The following is a 20444-nucleotide window of genomic DNA, read 5'->3' as shown; positions in this document are numbered from 1 at the left end:
GGATTCAGTTTACTGCATTTACACTTGAAAAGGTTTAATGGAACCATTGTAAGCTCCACTTTCACTGTTTTATGTTTCGCTCCCTTCTCCATTCGATCTACTTTTATATTTATTTAAATTTATGCACACATCGTCTCCAGTAATTCGTTTGGCGCTGCAGGTTAAATTTATCTTGTCTTCCATCGACTACAAGGCAGCCGTGAATCATGAGAACCAACGCTTCCTATCCCTTCCCTTATTTGTATTTCTTTTTTAGACCTGCACACATAAACACACCCACACACCCACACAAACACACAAACAAACGTTCCCAAGACCGACAATATCAAATCTTTGAGATAAAAGAATCGCTGCAGGATATACAAGCCCAGGCATGATGATAACAATTAAGTCACGTGACTTGGTCACTTGGCCAGATCCACAACTGGCCTGTCTCAGGATCTGCTTACTGCAGAGGGAGGTTACTCAGGTTAGCAGACAGAAATAATCCCACAGACACAATGGTGTGGGTGCGCCAGGTGCTGCTCACAGCTACTTCACACTCTGGCCAGACACCGATGCTCGCCTGACTACAGTTTACTGTGGCGCCGGAGCTGATTGCATCGCGGACTGACCCTGGACGTCATCTCGCCTGCACGACCTTTCACCCTGAACTTTGTGCTAAGGTCCGGAGACTGCAGTAATTCGTGTAAGATTAACCAGAGGTGGTGGGACTGACTGAGTGACAATGTTAACCAGACCGTTGTCGAGACTTCTTAAGTCCTGGGCTGAGCTTTCTCGATTGCTTTTTACCGTCTGACTAAAAGACTTTTCTGTAAAATTGTACCGGTTTTACGGAAGCAATATCTTTTTCCTAGATTTTTTAGATCTCTATGAGTGTCAAAGTACACCATGCAGGTAAAAAAAAAAAAAAATTGGCAAAAAGGATTACGTACACAAAAAATCTAACAATAAAGTATATACCTAAATATAGTTCAAAAAAGCAGGTCAGTTGAATTAGTAACAGAACTTATATTAAGCTAGTTTATTTCCTTAAAGTGTATAACATGAAATTAATAGTAAAATAAAACTGTTACACAAAAGTAAAATATTAAATTTATGTTGACGTGAGATAAGTTTTGAGAGATAACATTTCCCACAAATAGAAAACCATTATATCCAAAATGATCGCGGAATGGTATTTTCTATTTTCTCCAAGAAATAATTTATATTTTGCTTTATACCCATTAAATAATTAAATAATTATTATTAAATAATTACTGAGAGGTAGCTTCATCTCCATATAACACTGACTTGCATTAAGCCTTCAGCTTGATATGTGAGGAACCATTCCTCTTAAATATCATAGCTGTACATACAAAAGTCACATAAACTAAGTATAAAAATATATGACTTTTAAAAACAAAATGAAAACATTCAAGTTGTACAAGGATTCGGTAAAGAAGGCGAACTGGAGACAGCGCCTAACATTTGTTGCTGACCACATGCTAAAAAAATATGTTGACACTGTTATCTTATGTAGTAGCAGTAATTAAAGAGACATCTTTTTCCCCCTATAAACATTTCTTCACAAATACCAACAAACGATTACCGCGATATGGAAAACGACACCAGTTAACATCGTCAGGTTACAGCTATGATCAAAGGGAGGGTATCAAAGTTCGGCACACAATAGTAAGATAACATTACCTCCCTTGCTACAAGATCTCGGCTTGCTGCATTGTTACTGCGTAAAGGCTGTGGGTGTTTTGTTTTGTTATCAAATACGTGTAGACAGTGTTTCTCCTTCTACATAATCAAACACTTCAAAGATAAAAATAGATAAAATAGAGCAATTGAATAACGCCAAGAAAACTTTTTTATGGTTTTGTGTCCCCATATCACATATCCACATGCTACAAACAAGACATCCCCACATCACACTACACGTCATAGACATAAGAAATTGAAATGTTAAACGCAAAAAAAATTTTATCGTTCGTCCTTTTTATAGCACAACCACTTTTATAAGGCGCAGAGTGTAAAAGTGTGACAGTTGTACAATGTGTGGGGAATGTGTTTGTGTGTGTGGTCCGACTAGCAGCACATCGACGGCAGGTGACCGCAGCACGTGACTGATTTGAGTCATGTAGATGTCAATGCTGATGTCAGCTGCCGCGAGTTGCAAGGACTGGTGTGCGATGTTGGAGGCTGGCCAACGCGGCCATCAACGATTAAAGGGAAACAACCCCTTCAAAAGCGTGGTGTTAGTAAGCGACATGATGCGCGGGTTTGTTCCCCTTGCTTGCTTTTGTCACAGAAGCTCTACTGAGTGTTGCTACTGCTGCTTCTCTTTGTTATTCGTCATTTCATCAAATGATGACTGCTCTCTCTCCCTCAGTATCGATCTCTCTCTGGTCTATCTTCTCTCTCCTTCCCTCTTTTCCTCGCTCACTTTGTGCTAGAAACTTAAAAACTGTCTCCATCTTCAGAACAGTTTTTGTCTATAAGCAATACTTGTCTCTGTAACACTTTTGTCTCGATATCTCGTTGTGAATGTTCACCTTTGCAGCACACACATTTTTGAACGCCGATAATGGTTAGCGACATGAAGAAAATGGATAACTTCTGGTAGCGGTCGATAACAAATGGGAGGCTATAAAGTTCACGTGGCAGATAACGCAAGACGCCTTAGACACCGACAGAAAGTAGGTAGTATATTCAATCAATAGCTGCGCACATCTGCCTTTCATCCTGCATCACATTTTTCTTTCTTATAATGCAGGTCAACGGGAGGCCGCGAGCATGCGTGCATATTTCTTTGATGCCCTTTGACAGGGCAGCACGAGCTGTCAAACTAATTTCTTAACTTATTTGTCCTTTCTTTCAGTTTCTGACAAAGCTGCAGTTGGCTAGTATCTAGTGCCCGTGTTCTCTTCGCTACTGCTTATCGGCAATGCAGCAGAATCAGTTACACAACTTCTGCGCCTAGAAACTTTCTTTGTTAGTGCAAAAAAGAAGAGAATAAATGAGTCATTAAGGAGTGCTAAGATCTCAGTAGATATTGCTGAATTATGGCAACGTTAACTTGATTAGGGATTTTTTTTTTTTACAACCAAGACAGTCATTACAATATATCTTTGAAACCATTACAATATGTATATCCGAAATATCATTTCGTTTCTAGTTCCCTCCCTGTAACTCAGAAATGGTCAATGTCAAATATCCCATTCTCTTGATGTAACGGTCTATATGGCATCGAATCAAGGGACTAGTTATCTTACAAAATGCAGCCTTCGGGAATGGCGGTGGATTGCAAATGAAAAGTTGAATCACCCTCTAGCTGACTTTATGTATGTTAGCCCCCCGCACACGATCGAAGGGCGTTGTTAAGTGACCAGACCCGAGCTCAGACCTGGCCTACTGACCCTCCATCTCTGGGGACAAGGTACACAATTTTAATCCCTTGTAGCTTCGAAATCTACATTCTGGACAACCTTAGTGTTAGAACCATCTGTGGAACATGAAACACCAGCGTCCCTACTTACAATCTGAGAGGAGACACCTGCAAACCCTATTAATGCCAGGAGGAAAGGACTGGAGTCCCAAACCATAGACATTTGCGTGTGTGCAGTCGTCCGTATTTCGACTTTACAGTACAAAGGAGGAGAGGTAAACAACCAAGAACTATCGTATCGCCGATAATCGATCATCTCTGGATGTAAGAGTGCAGAAGGCCAGCAATCCTGTGATCGCCAGCCAAGCAGGCGTCTAATGGCGGGACTACGGATGTCTACAGACGTCTACGAAATCCCGGCAGTCATGAGCGTTAATTGACATTCAGGACCAGCTCTCGTCTCACCGTGACTCCCGAGAGATAACTCGGGCCGCTGAAACTCGCCCTTCCTCTGCTGGGTGATCGGCCCTTTCTTGCAGGAGGAAGCGATTAGCACACACCGGCTGAGCGGCGTTCTTTGATGGCTGGGAGGACTGGTTGAGGACGATAACTCTTAATCTTCCGAGAACATAGCTACTCGCACACATAGCTAGCTGCTTACTAGACAAGCTGACTAGGAATGTGAACTAAGAGATCCGCAAGTTGTTTTCGGCAAATGACTTTCTACTTACTCCTGAGCGTTGATCCTTTCTTTACTTTACTTCCACTCGGTTAGGTCACATCCGTCATCAAGTAAACGCATTTACACGGGGGATGACACAATTCAAATAACATCCAGAGACAGATGATACAAAGTACATCAACTCCGTCACACAGTGAATATGAGAAAATAGAGAGAGAGAGTATAATATTGAAAAGAGAGAACTAAAACTGACAGAGGACCTTTGATTAATACAAGCTGAGACACACAGTCTATGATTAAATTCGTTTTTGTTCATTTATCAACAAGTGGCTAGACAACATTCAATAACGCCTCGACTCTTGACCTGGAGGACGAAAATAGTTCGCAGAGCTCAGGAATTTTTTTTTTTGCAGAGGGTTCGGTTCTCATTACGAGTATTGGATTTTACGTCGTCCTCAGACTAACGAATGTCTGTTTTGCACATCAGTCCCAACTCTTCTCTCTCTCACTCCTTCCCTTCGTCTCTCTGTCCTTCTGTCTCTCTCTCTCTCTCTCCCACACACACATTTTTCTTTACTGTGATGTGCTTCTGATCATTTTTATTTATTTCCGTTATTGATTCAATCGATTGAAAAGCGTGTTTACACCAGAGAATATTTCTTCACAGTAATTATCTTTTCAAAATTTTAGGATCTGCCTCCCAGCTGTAGTCCAGCCCCTAACTTGATTTTTTTCTGACCTCACTGCTTATGATCATGCAAGTGTGTAAGGCTGAAAAATCAGAATTTGCGATGGGCTGACCTGGAGGACAAGCAATTGTGAACGATAGCAAACGGGCGGAGTAGAAAGGTCTGTTCAAAGAGCCAGAAGGGGCTTTACCTGAACACTACACAATATGAACAGAAAATGGGCAAGCATTTCGAAAATAAAGGTTCGATGATTTTCAAAGACATGTTTGGAATGCGCAGACAATGAAAAAACACACCAAAAGGCTTTTGAGTTTTCGACATAAATGACAGCTTTTAGAAGGATCAAAGCAGGAAAAAAGTCTCTGAAGCTATTAAAACATTTTTAACTTTCCCTGTATGACATTGTCCTTTTAACCCCTAGTTTAGGAGTGATTTTCGCCTAAATCCCTTTTAGAAAAACATCCGTCAATGAAATTAAGTCGTGTTTTTATTTTTTTTTTCTCCTCGCTTTTGTCCATTTTCTGTTCCTAGAGATATGTGAAGATAATTGCCATATACAGCATTTATTCTCCATTAGGAATCATTTTTGTCTATCTGTCTTTTGTGGAAATTGTAAATGTGTAAGTGTAAATAAGTAATAGTAAAGTGATTATTGCTGCTTTCATGTTCACAGCTCAAAAAAAGCAAAAACAGAAAATTCTCTTTCATCTTCCTCCTGTACTTCATTTTCTTTTCTTTCATCGCATTCATTACTATCATCATTTACCTGCTAATGTAACATGGAAGAATAAGGCATACCTTGCTTCACTGAAAGTTTCTGAATGATTACCCGCTGTTGTATGACTTAAGTAAGAGATAAAACACGAGTTGTATAGTGTCTGACGGGTGATAACAGACACTGACCGAAAACAAAGAGAAAGGGTGGCCTTTCCTGAACTACTTACAAGACACGAGATGAGTAACAGAAGAAAATAACAGCAGTGGAAACCTAATAATGATAAGTAAGACCGACTTATAACAAAGCCACGGCTATGGTTTAGTGACAGAAACGGAAAAAACTTTGTGGCCTTAAACGAAATTAAACTAGAATGGTTGTAGTTGAGATTTCTATGCGAAAATATATATTTTATATTTTAAAGTCTGCATATTAACATGTACAGAAAATACGATTTGTAATGTCAGTGTGTGATTCACAAACCTATATTTTCTTTGTTTTATATATATAGGTGTGTGTCTGTGCGTGTGTACTTGCATGCATGCGTGTGTGTGTGCGAGAGTGTGTATGTGTGTGCGAGCGTATGTGTGTAATGGCTTCGCGGTCTTTTTGAGCAATCAAAGAAAAGAACAGAAATATAGAACTTCTTGCTTTTTTTAACTACAATACACTGTCAACAATCAGTTTCCTTTCTCCTAATAAAGCTTTGAAAAATCCACGTCGAGGCAGAACAATGCTTACTAACATTTTACCACCGGAGTAAAACCGCGGGAGGAGCTTGGAGTTCACCTGCCAATATTTTGAAAATATTGGATTCGTTCAAATCTCCTTCGGTCGCTATCTTCCTGTTCAAAAATATGAAAAATAAAAATTCACCTACCTGCCCAGTCTCCGATCTCCACAGCAAGCTTGTCCAGGATCTCCTCCACTGACTCGAATTTCTCGTAATCCTGCACCAGGTGGGGGACGACAGTCTGGTCCTGCAGGCCGTAGTGAATGCCATCGGAGATGATGTGACAAACCTTGTCGCCTACAATGCTCTGTCCATACGGATCGTACACTTGTTTGATCCTCGACCAACCGAACTCGCGCATTATCTGCAAAGACACATTTTTTCTTTTGAATTTTTTTTTAATAGGCCACTAAAGGTAAGTAATCTCATTACAACAATCAACACAACACTAGATCCATCCAGTCTGATAAAGACGCTTTTGGCACAGAGTTGTCTTGAAACCGCAATAATTGTCGCCCTTTCCTTCATGGAGTCAAACGTTTCCCCTACCTGTGCGCTCAAGAGTAACCTTCAGTGTGTAAAGTACACAAAATACTATACAATATAGTGCTGAAAAAAAATAATCAAGTGCAGAATACTTCGAAACTGTAATTACCATCAATCTAAGAAAACCATTTTGTATTCATATTTCGCAAATGTTCCAACTACTCCTGACCCTCAGCAACCTCTCGCAAAGGAAGAAAACTTGAGACCCAGCAGACTGATCAATAAGGGACCAGGAAAGAAAAAGTGGGAAAGAAAAAAAAAGGGGGGGTGGAGGTCAGAAGACAGAAGGAATGGATTAACGGACGAAAGAAAGGGCTCGTAAATCGGTCAGGACGTTAAATGCATGGAACTGCGGCGAGACTCGGTCTTCATAAACATCTGCTTCTTTGCTCCACAGGGCCTCCACAATGCGGTTCTTTATCAAAAAAATTCAAGGCGTGATTTGCACATGGAATATTCATGGAAGATAAGCACAAATTGCATCTCCAGTCTAAAGAGATTATTTTTAGCTCTGGTGTTTACATGCTGTGGAGAGTCTTTGGAGCGAACCGATGGAAAACTTTCCGACTCCCATCAACGTGAATTGTCCGGAGGACAATGTATATTCACAGAGCTGGCAGGAAGTAGGAAAAACATACGCAGGTCTCAAAGGACTTCGGGAACGGCCTGCATACGGTCTGGGAGGGATGAGAGCACGTGACTAGCTCTAGGCTGGATGGTTGAGTGTCAGGAAGATTATTGTCGTTCAAAATATTTTAAAAGGCCGGCTCTCTACGGCTATTCAAGCCTGCGCTGTTGCACTTCCTCTGTTCTGAATGGGAAGATGAAGAAATTCTGTTCATAGTCATTTTATGTAATTTTTCCAAGTTACGAACTGTTAGTTTCACTGCACTTAACTTGAATAAACGCCTGCTATGAGCTTCTGAAAACAAAACTTAAGCAGATAGTTTTAATGTCACTAAAAAAAATGGAAATATTACAGGACATGGAGGCTTTGTGAGATGCTAATGTCTGTGCTGGACTTCGGTTGGAGGGATTTTAATTTGGAAACTTCCCCTGCACAGTCAACAGATTTGCTGTGGAAATACAGGCGACGATCCAGAAGACTGGAATTTGCTTTCCACGTTATACATTAGACAAGGTGAGGTACAGATGTTCACTACCCCTACACTGGACTTAAACCTAGGCATGGGTCTTTTTTTCAAACATATATCAGTTGTGACGATGAAAAAATGGTAGATGTGAATATTGCTGCTTGACAGTGTTAAGAAAGTCATCAACATCATCATCGTCGCCGTCGCCATCCTTGTTACCAACACCATCAAGAAATAGAGATCGACGACCAAACAAGTGAAGGGATCTTCTATTCTCCCCTCTACGATCCTACGTCCTCTGTTTTTCTGTTCCCTTGATGCTCATTTAAACTCACTGCGAATATCATCAAACAATTCAAACTATACCACTGCCACCCGTCTGCTCAAGGGAGAGCTCTCTGCTCGTAAAATGCATTTACCGCATGTTCTTCGTAAAAAAAAAAATCTAGATGGCTGTTACCTCCAAGAGGAAGTCCACAAGGGAGTTAACGCTGGCGCCCACCCGGGTCATGAGGTCATAGAGACTCGATTTGCTGAGGGCGAAGTCGCGGGCAATGGCGCCGGCGGTTATCATGGGAAGCTTCCAGTAGTGCATCTGACGGCCAACAGGCGCTGCAGCGTAGTCACAGCAAGGACCGAAGAACACGTGGACCTGCGGAATGAGAGAAGGGATAAGAAATGGAAGACAGTGAGCTTTGTCCACATTCATCAACGTATCATCTCTCTCACACACACACACACCTTCTTTACATACTTATCTTACGCTCTTCCCGTATCTTTCTATCCCCTCTGTCTGTTTATGTGTGTGTGCGCGTGTTTGTGTGTGGGCTTGTGTGTGTGTGTGTGTGTTTAGACGCGCGTACTCCTGTTCTCATACACATTACACTCATTACAGTGCTCCCTGAATCATGTGCAGGTCTTTCTGCAAGAGAACATTCGAGAGACAAAAAGCTACGGCGCACAAATGATGATAAACGAGGTGTCATCTTTGTTGATGCGGACTTCCATAATTCTCCAAGAATTTCCGATCTCTTTACGCTTTCCAGCAATTTAGGATAGTTTTGTCAGGCAACCTTCTTATGTCTGTGCCAAAAACATCTTTGATGTATTTCAGATTTTTCCCCTTATTATCATTCAGCAACAGCCACAACAACATCAAAATCTCCATCCAAAAACAGACACTTTTTAACTCATTATTTCGTTTAAAATAATATTTGTCATTTTTAAGTATGATAATCACAGGAATATTTTTTTTTTTGACTGACGAGTAAAATTAGTCTCGCGTGAACTTACACACAGTCTGCGCACATGCATACACATCCCTTCATGTACTTACATGGTAAAAATATTCTCATTCATGGTGAACCTAAGCAAAACTATTTTATATTTAAATGAAAAAAATAGTATCACAAGCATATTTACAAGTAATATAAGCAAACTTTATTCACGACATATACATAGAAATTTTCGCCACCAGAATATTAGTACAGCCTCTAAGACCTCATTTCTACATCAAAATCATCTCATTAGCAGGATCTCGAAGGCTTCTCTTTGGAAGAGGACTTTAGAGTCGAAATTAATTAAAAGTTAAATTCACTTGTGGTTATCTTTAGAGGGAGGTACCCCTCCAAATTCTTTTAGCTATTTTAGTTAGACGTTGCATGAAATTCTAAGCTGTATTAAAATGCTTTGCTGTAGATAACCTTTACATTTTGTTAAGAAAGTGTTTACACAAGTTAGTAAAATTAGTCGTCAAGAAAGAAAAATAGAGAGATTAAAGGTTTATAAAAGAAAGAAAGAAAGAAAAAAAGAAAGAAAGCAAAGAACGGGTCGAGGGTTTATTTAGGTAAAGGGGTAGCACCCCCCTTGTAGACTAAACGGTCGGCGGTGGTGCTCTGAGACTTTCATTAGCGATGTCGGAAGACTAGTCACACCTGAGTACGGGGGGCAGGGGCAGGGGGCGGCCGACGACTAGCCTCCGAGGAGGAAATGAAGACGACGTCGCGGTCGATGTCTGCCACCAACCCCAACCCCGCCAACCTCCCGCCACACACACGCACACACGCGACCTCCGGGTCACGACTGTTGGCCGGCCTGGTCTCACACATGTGGACAACACTCGATGGTCGTGGGTCAGTCACGAAGTGTCCGCAGCTCGCCGTCTGGACTGTGTGGTCAATGGACGGCTTTGTCCTTTGAACGGATCCGGGTCTGTTGGCGCTCTCTCGTGTCTTCGATCATTTTTACAGGCTATTGAATTTTTTCCCAGTGTGACACGTTACCAGGTGGATACAGGACCTGGACAGGAAATGAATATGACCCTAGCTTCTTAATTACATTCTTGGCAAACTTTAGAGAAAAATTCGAACACTTCCTGGTGTTCACTTGTGACATAATGACAAGCCAACTAACGTCCAGAATCTTTTTACAGGGAGGAGAAAAAACAAGAGGAATTTAGTAAGGATTTAGTCTTCTTTTTTAAATTCCTGCATAATTTGCTTTCACTTGGAAGCAATTGATGGGAAAGAAAAAAAATCAGAGTAGTCATATGAACAGAGTCAGGCACGTACAACCTTTACCTTCTTGGTTACAGTAGAAAAAAATACTTCTTTGTTACCAATTCCATACTTTACTTACAATATTCTACTAACTCTGGTGATACTGCTGCAGTCTCTGACGTCACATCCAGCTATAAATAACCCTAAACATCGTGTTCCCAGACTGCCAGTAAGTTGATGGTCGGAAGTATCCTTCCGATTCCCACCTCCATCATGCTCAAGCACATCCGCTGCACCAGAAACTGAAGAGACCCTTAACTTCACTGCACAAGAGTGTCGGTACTGCTTGACTGTCATCCGAAGCGGTCAATGGATTCCACGTGAAGAATTTTCTCTCAAATTTATACTTGCTTTGGCTGCAACAGACATTGGCCAACTGTAGATGCTCGATCGTTGTTGATTCGAATCTCGACTGATCCATAAATGCTCTTCTTGTAACAAATATGTATGGTCCTGTCTTTGGACATACGCTTGGTGATTCTCGTCTTCTTCTCCATGTTAAACGATAAATTTGGCAGGAACATGTGGATTGTGGCCGGCATTTTAGCCCTGGAGCACCTGCTGAGACCTGTGTTAGCATGATTTAGCATCATGATTTTTTTAAACGGGAAGTGCTAGGGCTTCAAAGGTTCAAACGCAGTTCTCACGCAGTCCTTAACCACTTATCTATCCACGTCCACCTGAGTCACTAAGAGCTTAACGACCAAAGTAGAAAGGTTAGCTTTCTTTCACACGGTATTAAACGTAGGTCAAGGGTGACCACTATCCCCTATGCTGCTTTCGTCTTCTTTGGAGAATATCATTCGTGAAACCCTCCACAATCATTAACCTTTCATTTCCATCGGTGGAAGACCGATTTCCAACCTTCGTTTTTCAGACATCGATCTGAAAGCAGACTCTAACAGACCTTACCAAGAGAGTGACGGACTGTTCAAACGACAGATATCCACATCAGGATCGCTACAGCATCAGTATCAGAGGAATGGCCAGGCTAGACAGGTTTGGCACCTGTGTACTTTGTACAAGGTCCGTACGGTCCTGCTTTACAGATGTAAAATGTAAATATTGCTTGCCGATAAAAAGAGGAAAATTTAGCCATTTCGGAACATGCATTAGGAAGCTGGTATTGAGCTCGTAAATAATAATAATAATAAGAATAATAATAATAATAATAATAAACATACATAGCGCCATACCCTAATCCTCTGGACAAGCCCATGGCGCTGTACAAAAATATACGATAAGTAAGTTAATGGTACGACAAGGTATTTTAGAATACATAATTACAATACAATTATCATATTCCTGTCCAGATGGATGGCAATACAATGATGCTCAAACGCCTCTGGTCAAAGAATAAGATCAAACATTGCACACACGAAAAACATGTTTTACAGCGAGGCTTCAATTCGTGAGAGCAACCCCCAAATGTGAGAAAAATCATCGTCAGTTTGTTTCTTCAAGTCGAATTCTTTGTGTAACATGCGACACTCCTGCAGCAATGTCAGGCCGTGCAGGTGAAGAGAAAATCACGCGTAAATGGCGAAATTTGGAAATGATGAATGTCCTTTCTTCTTTTTACACTAAATCACGCAACTGTTCACCGGACCGCGGCTTTCGCAAGATGGAAAGACCATCAGCTCTGATCCCAGCCTCCTTCCACTCTTCTTCCACCCCTACTTCCCACCCTCACCCAGCCTCACATGTCTCGTCTTCAGGGGGGCGAGGGCAGGGAGGGGAGAAAGGATTGGATGCGAAGAAAGGACAGCCAGTGCGCATGCCTAGGATATAAAGCTTTGATTTAAGATTTACGAGGCGTTCAACTTAATCTGATCTTATAAAAGTGCTTTTGAAAGAAAGTTCAGTGGTTAGCAGGAAAATCCAGCTTTTTCCTCCTAATTACCGCGCTCGTCTTTTTTTTTTTTTTAAACCGCCCCTCCTCAGGGGGGACTACTCGATCTTCATTAGCTTTCGTCTTTTCTTGTGACCGCAGCTTCAATACGAACTCAAAAACTCGTGATGACAGATTCTTCGTTACCATTGCTTCAAATACTCTGTTGATGCCATCCTCTGATTGAACTATTTTCTCTGCGAGCTTGTTTTCTAAGCATGATGTCTTCGTAGGTTGAATTCTTGGTCGGAATCATGCATAGCTGATAATTATACTTTTATGGGATTCAATAAACAATCACCGATTTTGAAAAAAATAATTACCTACAGGGAACTATATTGCTATACAAATAATATATATATATGTGTGTGCTTTGACGAAGTTATTTGCTCAAAATAATAAAAACCAAGACGAAGGTGACGTTGGTGTTGGATTAATATTGTCTTGTATAACAATTTTCATGTACTTGTAAGTGAATTTGTGTACATGGGATTTAATTATTTTATTATTTGTTTATTTATTCCGGAGGGAGGGAAGAGTCCTCATTTCTACCCCTTTAATCCTCAACTGACATCCGTTTTATGTGTGGAGTTTTAGAAATTCCGTTTCTGATCATGTCCGCAATAGAAATACAATGTGGTTAGTTTACTTTTCTTAAGCCTCGGGTGTGATTTAATTTTCTCCTCTCTTATTTTCTGCAGTCCATTTTCTGCATCATGTGTTCATATTCATAGCCCAGCAATTACCCATCTCCTCTTCTCGCAGGCAGTGATGCATGTGACACCAGTTATGATATTTTCCCCCGGTAACACGAAGCATTTAAAAAAAATACCTGGTGGAACCCTTTCACGACCGACTTGTTCCGACCAAAAAAAGTAGTCCCCACAGGTCTTTGATCTGACAGCCTGGAAGTGCTGCGCAGAAAGGATCGTTGCGACACAAAATATCATCTGCGTCAAGGTTTCTAAAAGGTTCACCAAGGCGAGGCTGATTGTTCCGTTCAGAAGCAATACAAGTATGGTCTTGAACTCCAGGGTCACGAGGAACGGCAAATGCTGGGTAGAAATGCCCAATGAGATTACAATAAAAGAACTTGAGGACAATTGCCATTACTCTTCTTTCTATATGGAAGAGTAGAAAACAAACTTAGCCTTGGTCTTCACTAAAGGTATTTTGCGGTCAACTTATGGTTGGCGTTTTTTAATTTTATTTATCTTTTATTTCACGCATTCCTCATCTCCAGTTTATCCATGTTTGAATAAAGGTTTTATTACTTGTTTCCTTAATTTTTACTTTGTAACTTCTGCCTTCTGACACCTAGGCTTGTCCATCAACCTACACCCAGTAAGTAAACTTAATGAGCAGGCACGAGGGACAGTTTCTGTACCCACAGAGATCGTGATTGGAAGAATTAAATGTCCTTACTGACGTATCAACATGGCTCTCCATACGTCTCCCAGCATCTTAACTGGCTGATCGATCCAACTGGCATCTGGAGCAAATACACACCCCCAGCTGTGGCACCCAGTCCTAAAGGTAACGGCCAGTAACCCACAGCGTAACTCAGGAACATCCGATAGGTCCAGGAAGAGTGTTTTTCCAGTTAAAGGGCACCACTTGCATGCAATCAAGATCCCGAGATTCTGATACTGAGTTTCCTGTAAGACACTGCGTAGGCAGCGCTGGTGTAGGTCAATGAAAAATCCCCGCGGAGATGGCTTACATTTTTTGACCTGATCGAGTCGCCTCCCTTCTTTTTTATATATATTGAAATATTCTATTTAAATGCATAGTAAAGTTTTACCAAATGTTTTATTATCTATTATTAGCCACATACAATGATCTTGTATAAAAAAAAATTCTCATTCTCTTTTTCCCACTGCTGTTTCGGCTTGGAGCTCTCCTGCTTGTGGAAAAGGGAGATAATTTCCCTGGTGGTGAAAGCACAGGAGAATTGCAACACTAACCGCTTATTGGTTTAGACAGAAATAGCGCCATTTTTTGTACAGTTGCAGCTAACATATATGGAGTGTCAGAAAAGGCGCTTATCTCGCAAAAAAGAAAATAAAGCATGGCTCCCCACGCGTGCAGTGCAATTATTGTGCCACGGATTCATTTATCCGTTTGTAAAAGCTTTTCTTTGGAAGTGTTTGGACTGGCACAGTTCGTTTTATCACCAGCACATGTCAAAGTCTAATATGTCTAGAAAAAACAATTTTGTTCCGCTTGTTCTTGCTTTTTAAAAATTGAAATTGAAAAGAACTGCGAGCGATGGGATTCTTAAAGACCTTGCCGTTTATTTTTTACACACAATGTAAGCTGTTTTCCAAAAGTAAATACTCTAAATGTATCTGCTGTATACTTAGCGACATACTTGCCGCTGTTTATGAAATATCCGTTTGAAAATTATGGTTTTTCAGTAGTCCACCCCGTGTTTTGTTAAATGCTGTTGTGATCTGGAACATAGGTTAATAAACTTTTTTCCTCGACGAAAATGAAAATATGAGGTCATGGAGTGATTTCTTTTTCCATTATGTGAATATAAAGCAGTCTCTAGAATTTATTTCATTGTCAGCCTTTCATCATAGTGCATACTAAATAAATTGCAGGTCCATGGTCTTAGGTCTACAAATCGCTGTCACATTACTGTAAAGCAGCATCCAGCATTCATGAGCTTTGTTTCTTTGTCCCAGTTATATTATCTACCAACTGAGTCACTCTTATTCAGACCACTAAAGGATGTGATCCTTCAAGACTCGTGTTGCTTTAACATGTTTGTGATTCCGATGTTCTTGTAATAGTCAGATAAGGTCCTTCTCTCTCTTTCTCTCTCTCTCTCCACCTTTTCCTCACATTACAATTGTTTTCTCAGTTTAGTTTTATTTGGAAACCCCGGCTATGAAAGGTCATCCAAAAAATTAAAATAAAGACGGTTCAGAAAAATTTAGATACCAACAGTCTACTAATTTTTTTATCGATATCAGGACTTCAAACAGTTGACTATGATTAGACAAAAGGTGAATACAAGGTCTATCTGAAAAGCAATGGGTTTGGTGCCACAAACAATTTATTTCAATTCCAAACAACTAAGAACAGGGTTTCCATTTCAAAGTAATCCCTTTGAGCCTAATGCACTTTTCCATCCTTCTCTTCCACGCTTTTATGGCTGCTGGATGAGAGTTGTGGACGGACAATCGTGGCTGTTCACCACAATGCACCTGTTGACAAAGCGATGAGCATCCTGCAGTCCCTGGCCGAGAAGAACATCGCCAACTGGAACAACCTTTCACTATTCACCTGATCTTGCCCCATCTGACCTTTTCATTTTCCTCAACCTCAATGGGATCATCAAGGGAAGGTGTTTGGAAAGCGTGGAGGCCATCAAGAGGCCGTAACGACGGAGCTGAGGGACATTCCAGAAGAGTTCTTCCAGCAGTGCACAGAAGCATGGCAGAGAAGGATGGAAATGTGATTTAGACTGGAGGGGATTGCGTTAAAGGTGAAACCATGTTGTTTGTTGTTTGGACGAAATAAACTGTTTGTGATGCCAGACCCGTTACTTTTCAGACAGACCTAGTCTGCATACCAAACAAAAGCGTCCCTCATACACACCAAAGTATACTATATATATATATATCACACACACACACACACAAACAAAAGGGAGAAGTATAACAGAAGTGAAGGGAGTTAGCTGTGTTGCTATTCGAGATTACATAAGCGTGCAAACTGTCAGGCGTCTTATTCATGAGTCAACTAAAGGACTCAAGACCCGGGTGTTGGACTCAGGTATTCTTCTTCAGCGCAGTACTAACTTCACACCCCGATGTCAAAAAAAAACAAAACTACAAGAAAACTAAATTAGGCGTCTGAGTTTTATGTAGCAGACCACAACTCAGTCTTCACACTGAGGCACACAATATAAACATCATCTGGCAAATATCAAAGCTAAGCTCATCTGCATACAACAATTATCAAAGCACCTACATTTCGACATCTGACATTTTCTGAGCCTCGTTTGTCAGACACGATTTGTTCAGTCCTGATAATGCGCAGAAGCTGCACACCAAAGTGACAACAATCTAATCTTCAGCCGCCGCGGCTTCTAAGCAGGTAAACATCAGGCAATATTTCCTTATTTGCGATTTTACTTTCTAGGCGCTAATTATTCCTACGAACTGTCTTGTGAGCAATGTTTGCACTCGGTGTGGTGTTTACATACATCTGCCACGAAGATCGAGTGTTAAGAAATTACTTTTCCAAGAGGAACTCGTTTTTGTAGGAGGAATAAGCTTTGATGCATCTATAGACCTTAAAAAGGGTTTAAGCACACCTGTTTCTCAAAGCAGTCAAGATTTTGACGAATAATGAAGGGAAGATGACTCTTTTTTCTTTTTTACGCCCTTCGAGAAGACCTTAAACAGTTTTGAGTTTACTATGAATGAATCATTTACATACTTTGCTCTTGAAGAAAGCAGTATTGGTCATACCCAGTGCATCCAATTCTGTCGGTCCTCCAACATTAACCGATTTATTCCCAACTATCTACCGGTCCGTCAGTGCAGACTATTACAGGCCCATCTCACGGTCTTGGGCCAGAAACTACATTAGGTCAAGTCTGCTCTGAGCGCCATATTTGATTCTCTTATCATAGAAACAAATCTTAGGAAATCCCTTGCATGCATACGACCCTAACTCATTTGCGGGAGCACGCAAACTTGTCATTTTAACCTACAGGCACTGTCTTGACTTGTAGGCCATGTAACACACATCTCTCCGGTCTGTGGCCTGTGGTCGAGGGCTGGACTGAATCTTATCAGAAGGTCTGAAGGACGGCTTCAAACAGACAGCAAAGCAAATGGACTAATGGGCGCCTACCACGAGACCAAGTGGTGAACGAAATGTAGTGAAGGCAGCCGTGAAAGCGTTAATATGTTGGGGGCATCGACGTATAGAAGGTGAATTTCCTCAAAGTTTCTTCAAGCGAAAATACATTTCCCTTAAAGTCGTCTATGATGCAAGAGCTTTTAGCGAAAATCTATTGTTATTTCCAAAAATATCAGACCGTAATAATATGGATTTTACTACACCGGCTTAATGTTCACATGGTAGTGTAGGCTGGTATCCTGGAAAAGGCAGGTTTAATTATTGAGGATACAAAACTCCAGGAGAATTTTAGTTTTTGGACAAATTGCTGGAACAAGACGAGGGATAAAAATTCTGAACCAGGAAATGAAAGCTATGAGTTTGTCTTTAGAATATTAACTTTATGTTGAAAGGTGGAGACTGGAATGGTCTCAAGAAGAATAAGTAATTCTAAGAAGTTCCAAGACAGTTACTTGGCACCAAATGCAAGGTACAGCGAAGTAATCTCTAAGCGACATTTGAAGAATTCGCTGTTACCATTCTGCTAGAAAAAAATACTTTAGCTTTTATGTCCGCTTGGCCTAATCCTAAACACCAGGGACTAGCACCACGTGGTAGATGACCATTTCATGCTACATGAACATTTTCCCATGATGCGAGCAGGTCCACCTTGTGTTGGATTTCTACGCCATCCAATCCCATTACTCTTGCAACTTAAACCTTAATACAAAAAAAAACATTAATATTGCATGTTTGTTTTCTGCACATAAAATACACCAATGGTAGAGAGGTAAACAGACTGGTGGATAAGTTGTTTGGTAGACTGATTAAATCTTGGATGGACAAGTTAGTAGGTAGGGGGACATTTCTCCTGTATCACTTACTTATTTGCTTTGTTTTAGTTTCACGAATAGTTTTGGACAAACAGAAGGACTTTGATATGATTTGCAAGCAGGCATGAGACAGCAATGTAATCATTTTGGTAACAATGGTCAGCAAAGAAAAGAAGAAGTAAAAGAATACTATTTTGCGCTCTAATCTCTTCCGATTTTGTTCTGTCATTTTTTCCCCTTTTATTATCCGTTCTTTTTTCTTTACCAGCTTTAAATTATCTGTCGAAAACCTTGACATTTACTATTTTGCCGGGAAGAGCACTCGGTGCGATTGCTGCGTTTAAAAAATGTCAGAATGTTTCACACGCCTTGAGATATTCACACAAAAATGTAAATAAAGCATGCCCTACATTCCAAATGATAAAAACAGACTACACATCTGACTATGGTGTCCTAGTCTCACGAACTCTCTTAATAGAATGAAAATATTGCAGTAGACCTTGATGTAAATGATTCTAAGCCCTACACACACTATTACAATAAATATCTAGCTATTTTATATCTTATATATTTTTATATCTATATTTAGTTATACAGTAAAGCTACCTGATTGTACTATAATCGTCATCCCAATTCTTAGTGTATTACTTTCGTTTTCTGTGATGTTATATACTTTCCATTTTGAATGGACCAAAGGATCTGCTAAATCCTTTTCCTACCTTCTCTCTCTCTGTCATTTTAAGTAGGCAAGCACAAAGGAAAACAGACAGACAGGCAATACAAAGATGTCCGGAGGCGAGTATGTGCATTTGATTGAACATGTAAAATGTTCGCATGTCTGTGGACGAGTGTTTGAATTCATTAAAAAATGACATTTTAATTAAAGTCTCCGTGGCCATCCCCATCCTTACCTGTTTATTGATGTAGTATTCGAACATCTGATTCATTGCGGCAGCACTGGAGCATTCAGAGTCCCGGAAGTGAATTCTGATTTCTCTTCCTTCCAGCCTTCCACCGCTTCCGGTGACGTTCTTCACAGCAATATCCACAGCCGGCTTCACGTTCTGTATGGCGAACGGAAATCGTCCGAAGTTTGTCGGCAACAGAGCCGCGATGTGAATAGGCTGCCCCGGGGGTAAGGCTCTGGCACTTTGCACTTGTCCATGGAGACAGAGGGTCAGCAAGGAGAGGGAGGTGACTGCTGTGCGACACAAGATGCTGGCGATGCGTCCTGTCCGACCAGGCGGCGTCATCGTTTCACAGAGAGGCGACAACTCTGTCTTCATGGTCTGAGAAGCTTCTGGAGAAATGTACGCCACACAATCCGTTTCTCACAGGGTCAGAAGGCTCAGCGGCATCCGACGCCGGGATGGTCCTCGCATGGTACCAATGTGACGTCACTTGTTAGAAATGATCCGTTGGAAAGCGTTGCCCTGGAACATTAAACAAACCTTCATATTGTTTTGTATTCTTGTAATTTAAGTCAAACGTGATTTTTATCTAATGTCATTCTTTTCAGGAGACTAATGAAAAAAGTAACAAAAGATTTATTATAATCCAGTGTGGTTTTTATGAGCTCTGAGTTCCTTAAGAAAGAAAATTTGTATTGAAAGGGAGCGGGTGACAGGAAACTCATTTCGTTGGAGAGGAAGAACATATTGTAAAAGAAGAATCTACGGAAGTAATTGTGAGTTTTGTTTGCATTTCGTGCTGACGCCCACGATACCTCCAAGAAGGAATGATCACGACTTATGATGTGCTGAAGGAAATAAGGGAAAGAGAGAAATTGATAAAATTAGGAACAGACAAGAACAGTAAAACAGATGACGTCAGGAAAAGACAGTAAACGAAAAATCTTAAGAAGAAAGAAGTGGAAATAGAGAAAGACACAAAAGAATCAAAAATATTCAGAAAGAACAGAACGATTTTTTAAAAAAATGAAAGAAATAAAGGGGAATTGTTTCTCCCAAGATGAATAGAGACAGGGAAATCTCAGCCAATGGGCCTTTGACTAGAAAATATTTCCACCCTTTCCTTTGTCCACCCAGCAGCAATGGGGTACATGATTTATCTGTGCTGTAAGAGGAGGAGATAAGAGATGATAGGGTTCTGCTCGTTGCCTATCCATTCTAGAGCCGGTGAACCACTTTCAGCTCTCTCGACCACTAAGGGTAAGGAACACTAGCTTTCACCTGCCTCTCTCATCTTACAACCCACAGACTTCAACATTTTGGTTTTATTGGCTATTTTAGCTACTCTAATGTTTATCAAACCTTTTTATTTTAAAAAAACACCAAAACAAAAACATAAAGATAATAGACTGGATGAAACTTTCGAGCGTCAAAGGAACAGCGCTTTACAGAAGTGGTAAATACTAACCTACATAAACAAAATCACTAACAATGATGCACCATATTCACATGCAGCAGACACACCTACACACAGACACACTAAGCACGCT

At 40.7% G+C, this 20444-nt stretch overlaps 1 protein-coding gene across 1 annotated transcript in view; it reads right to left on the bottom strand.

Annotated features, from left to right (window-relative positions):
- The window catches only part of LOC112571473 (atrial natriuretic peptide receptor 1-like), a 276027-nt gene that overhangs the window by 221344 nt on the left and 34239 nt on the right, over positions 1-20444 (bottom strand). The window contains 3 exon segments of the mRNA XM_025250455.1: positions 6343-6559; positions 8296-8487; positions 18895-19416. Coding sequence (XP_025106240.1) covers positions 6343-6559; positions 8296-8487; positions 18895-19269 — 784 coding nt within the window. The 5' untranslated portion in view covers positions 19270-19416.

Source organism: Pomacea canaliculata, linkage group LG9 (genome assembly GCF_003073045.1).
Source record: "Pomacea canaliculata isolate SZHN2017 linkage group LG9, ASM307304v1, whole genome shotgun sequence".
Taxonomy (NCBI): Eukaryota; Metazoa; Mollusca; class Gastropoda; order Architaenioglossa; family Ampullariidae; genus Pomacea; species Pomacea canaliculata.
Note: the sequence above shows the minus strand (reverse complement) of the source record. Positions and strands in the feature narration are given on the sequence as shown.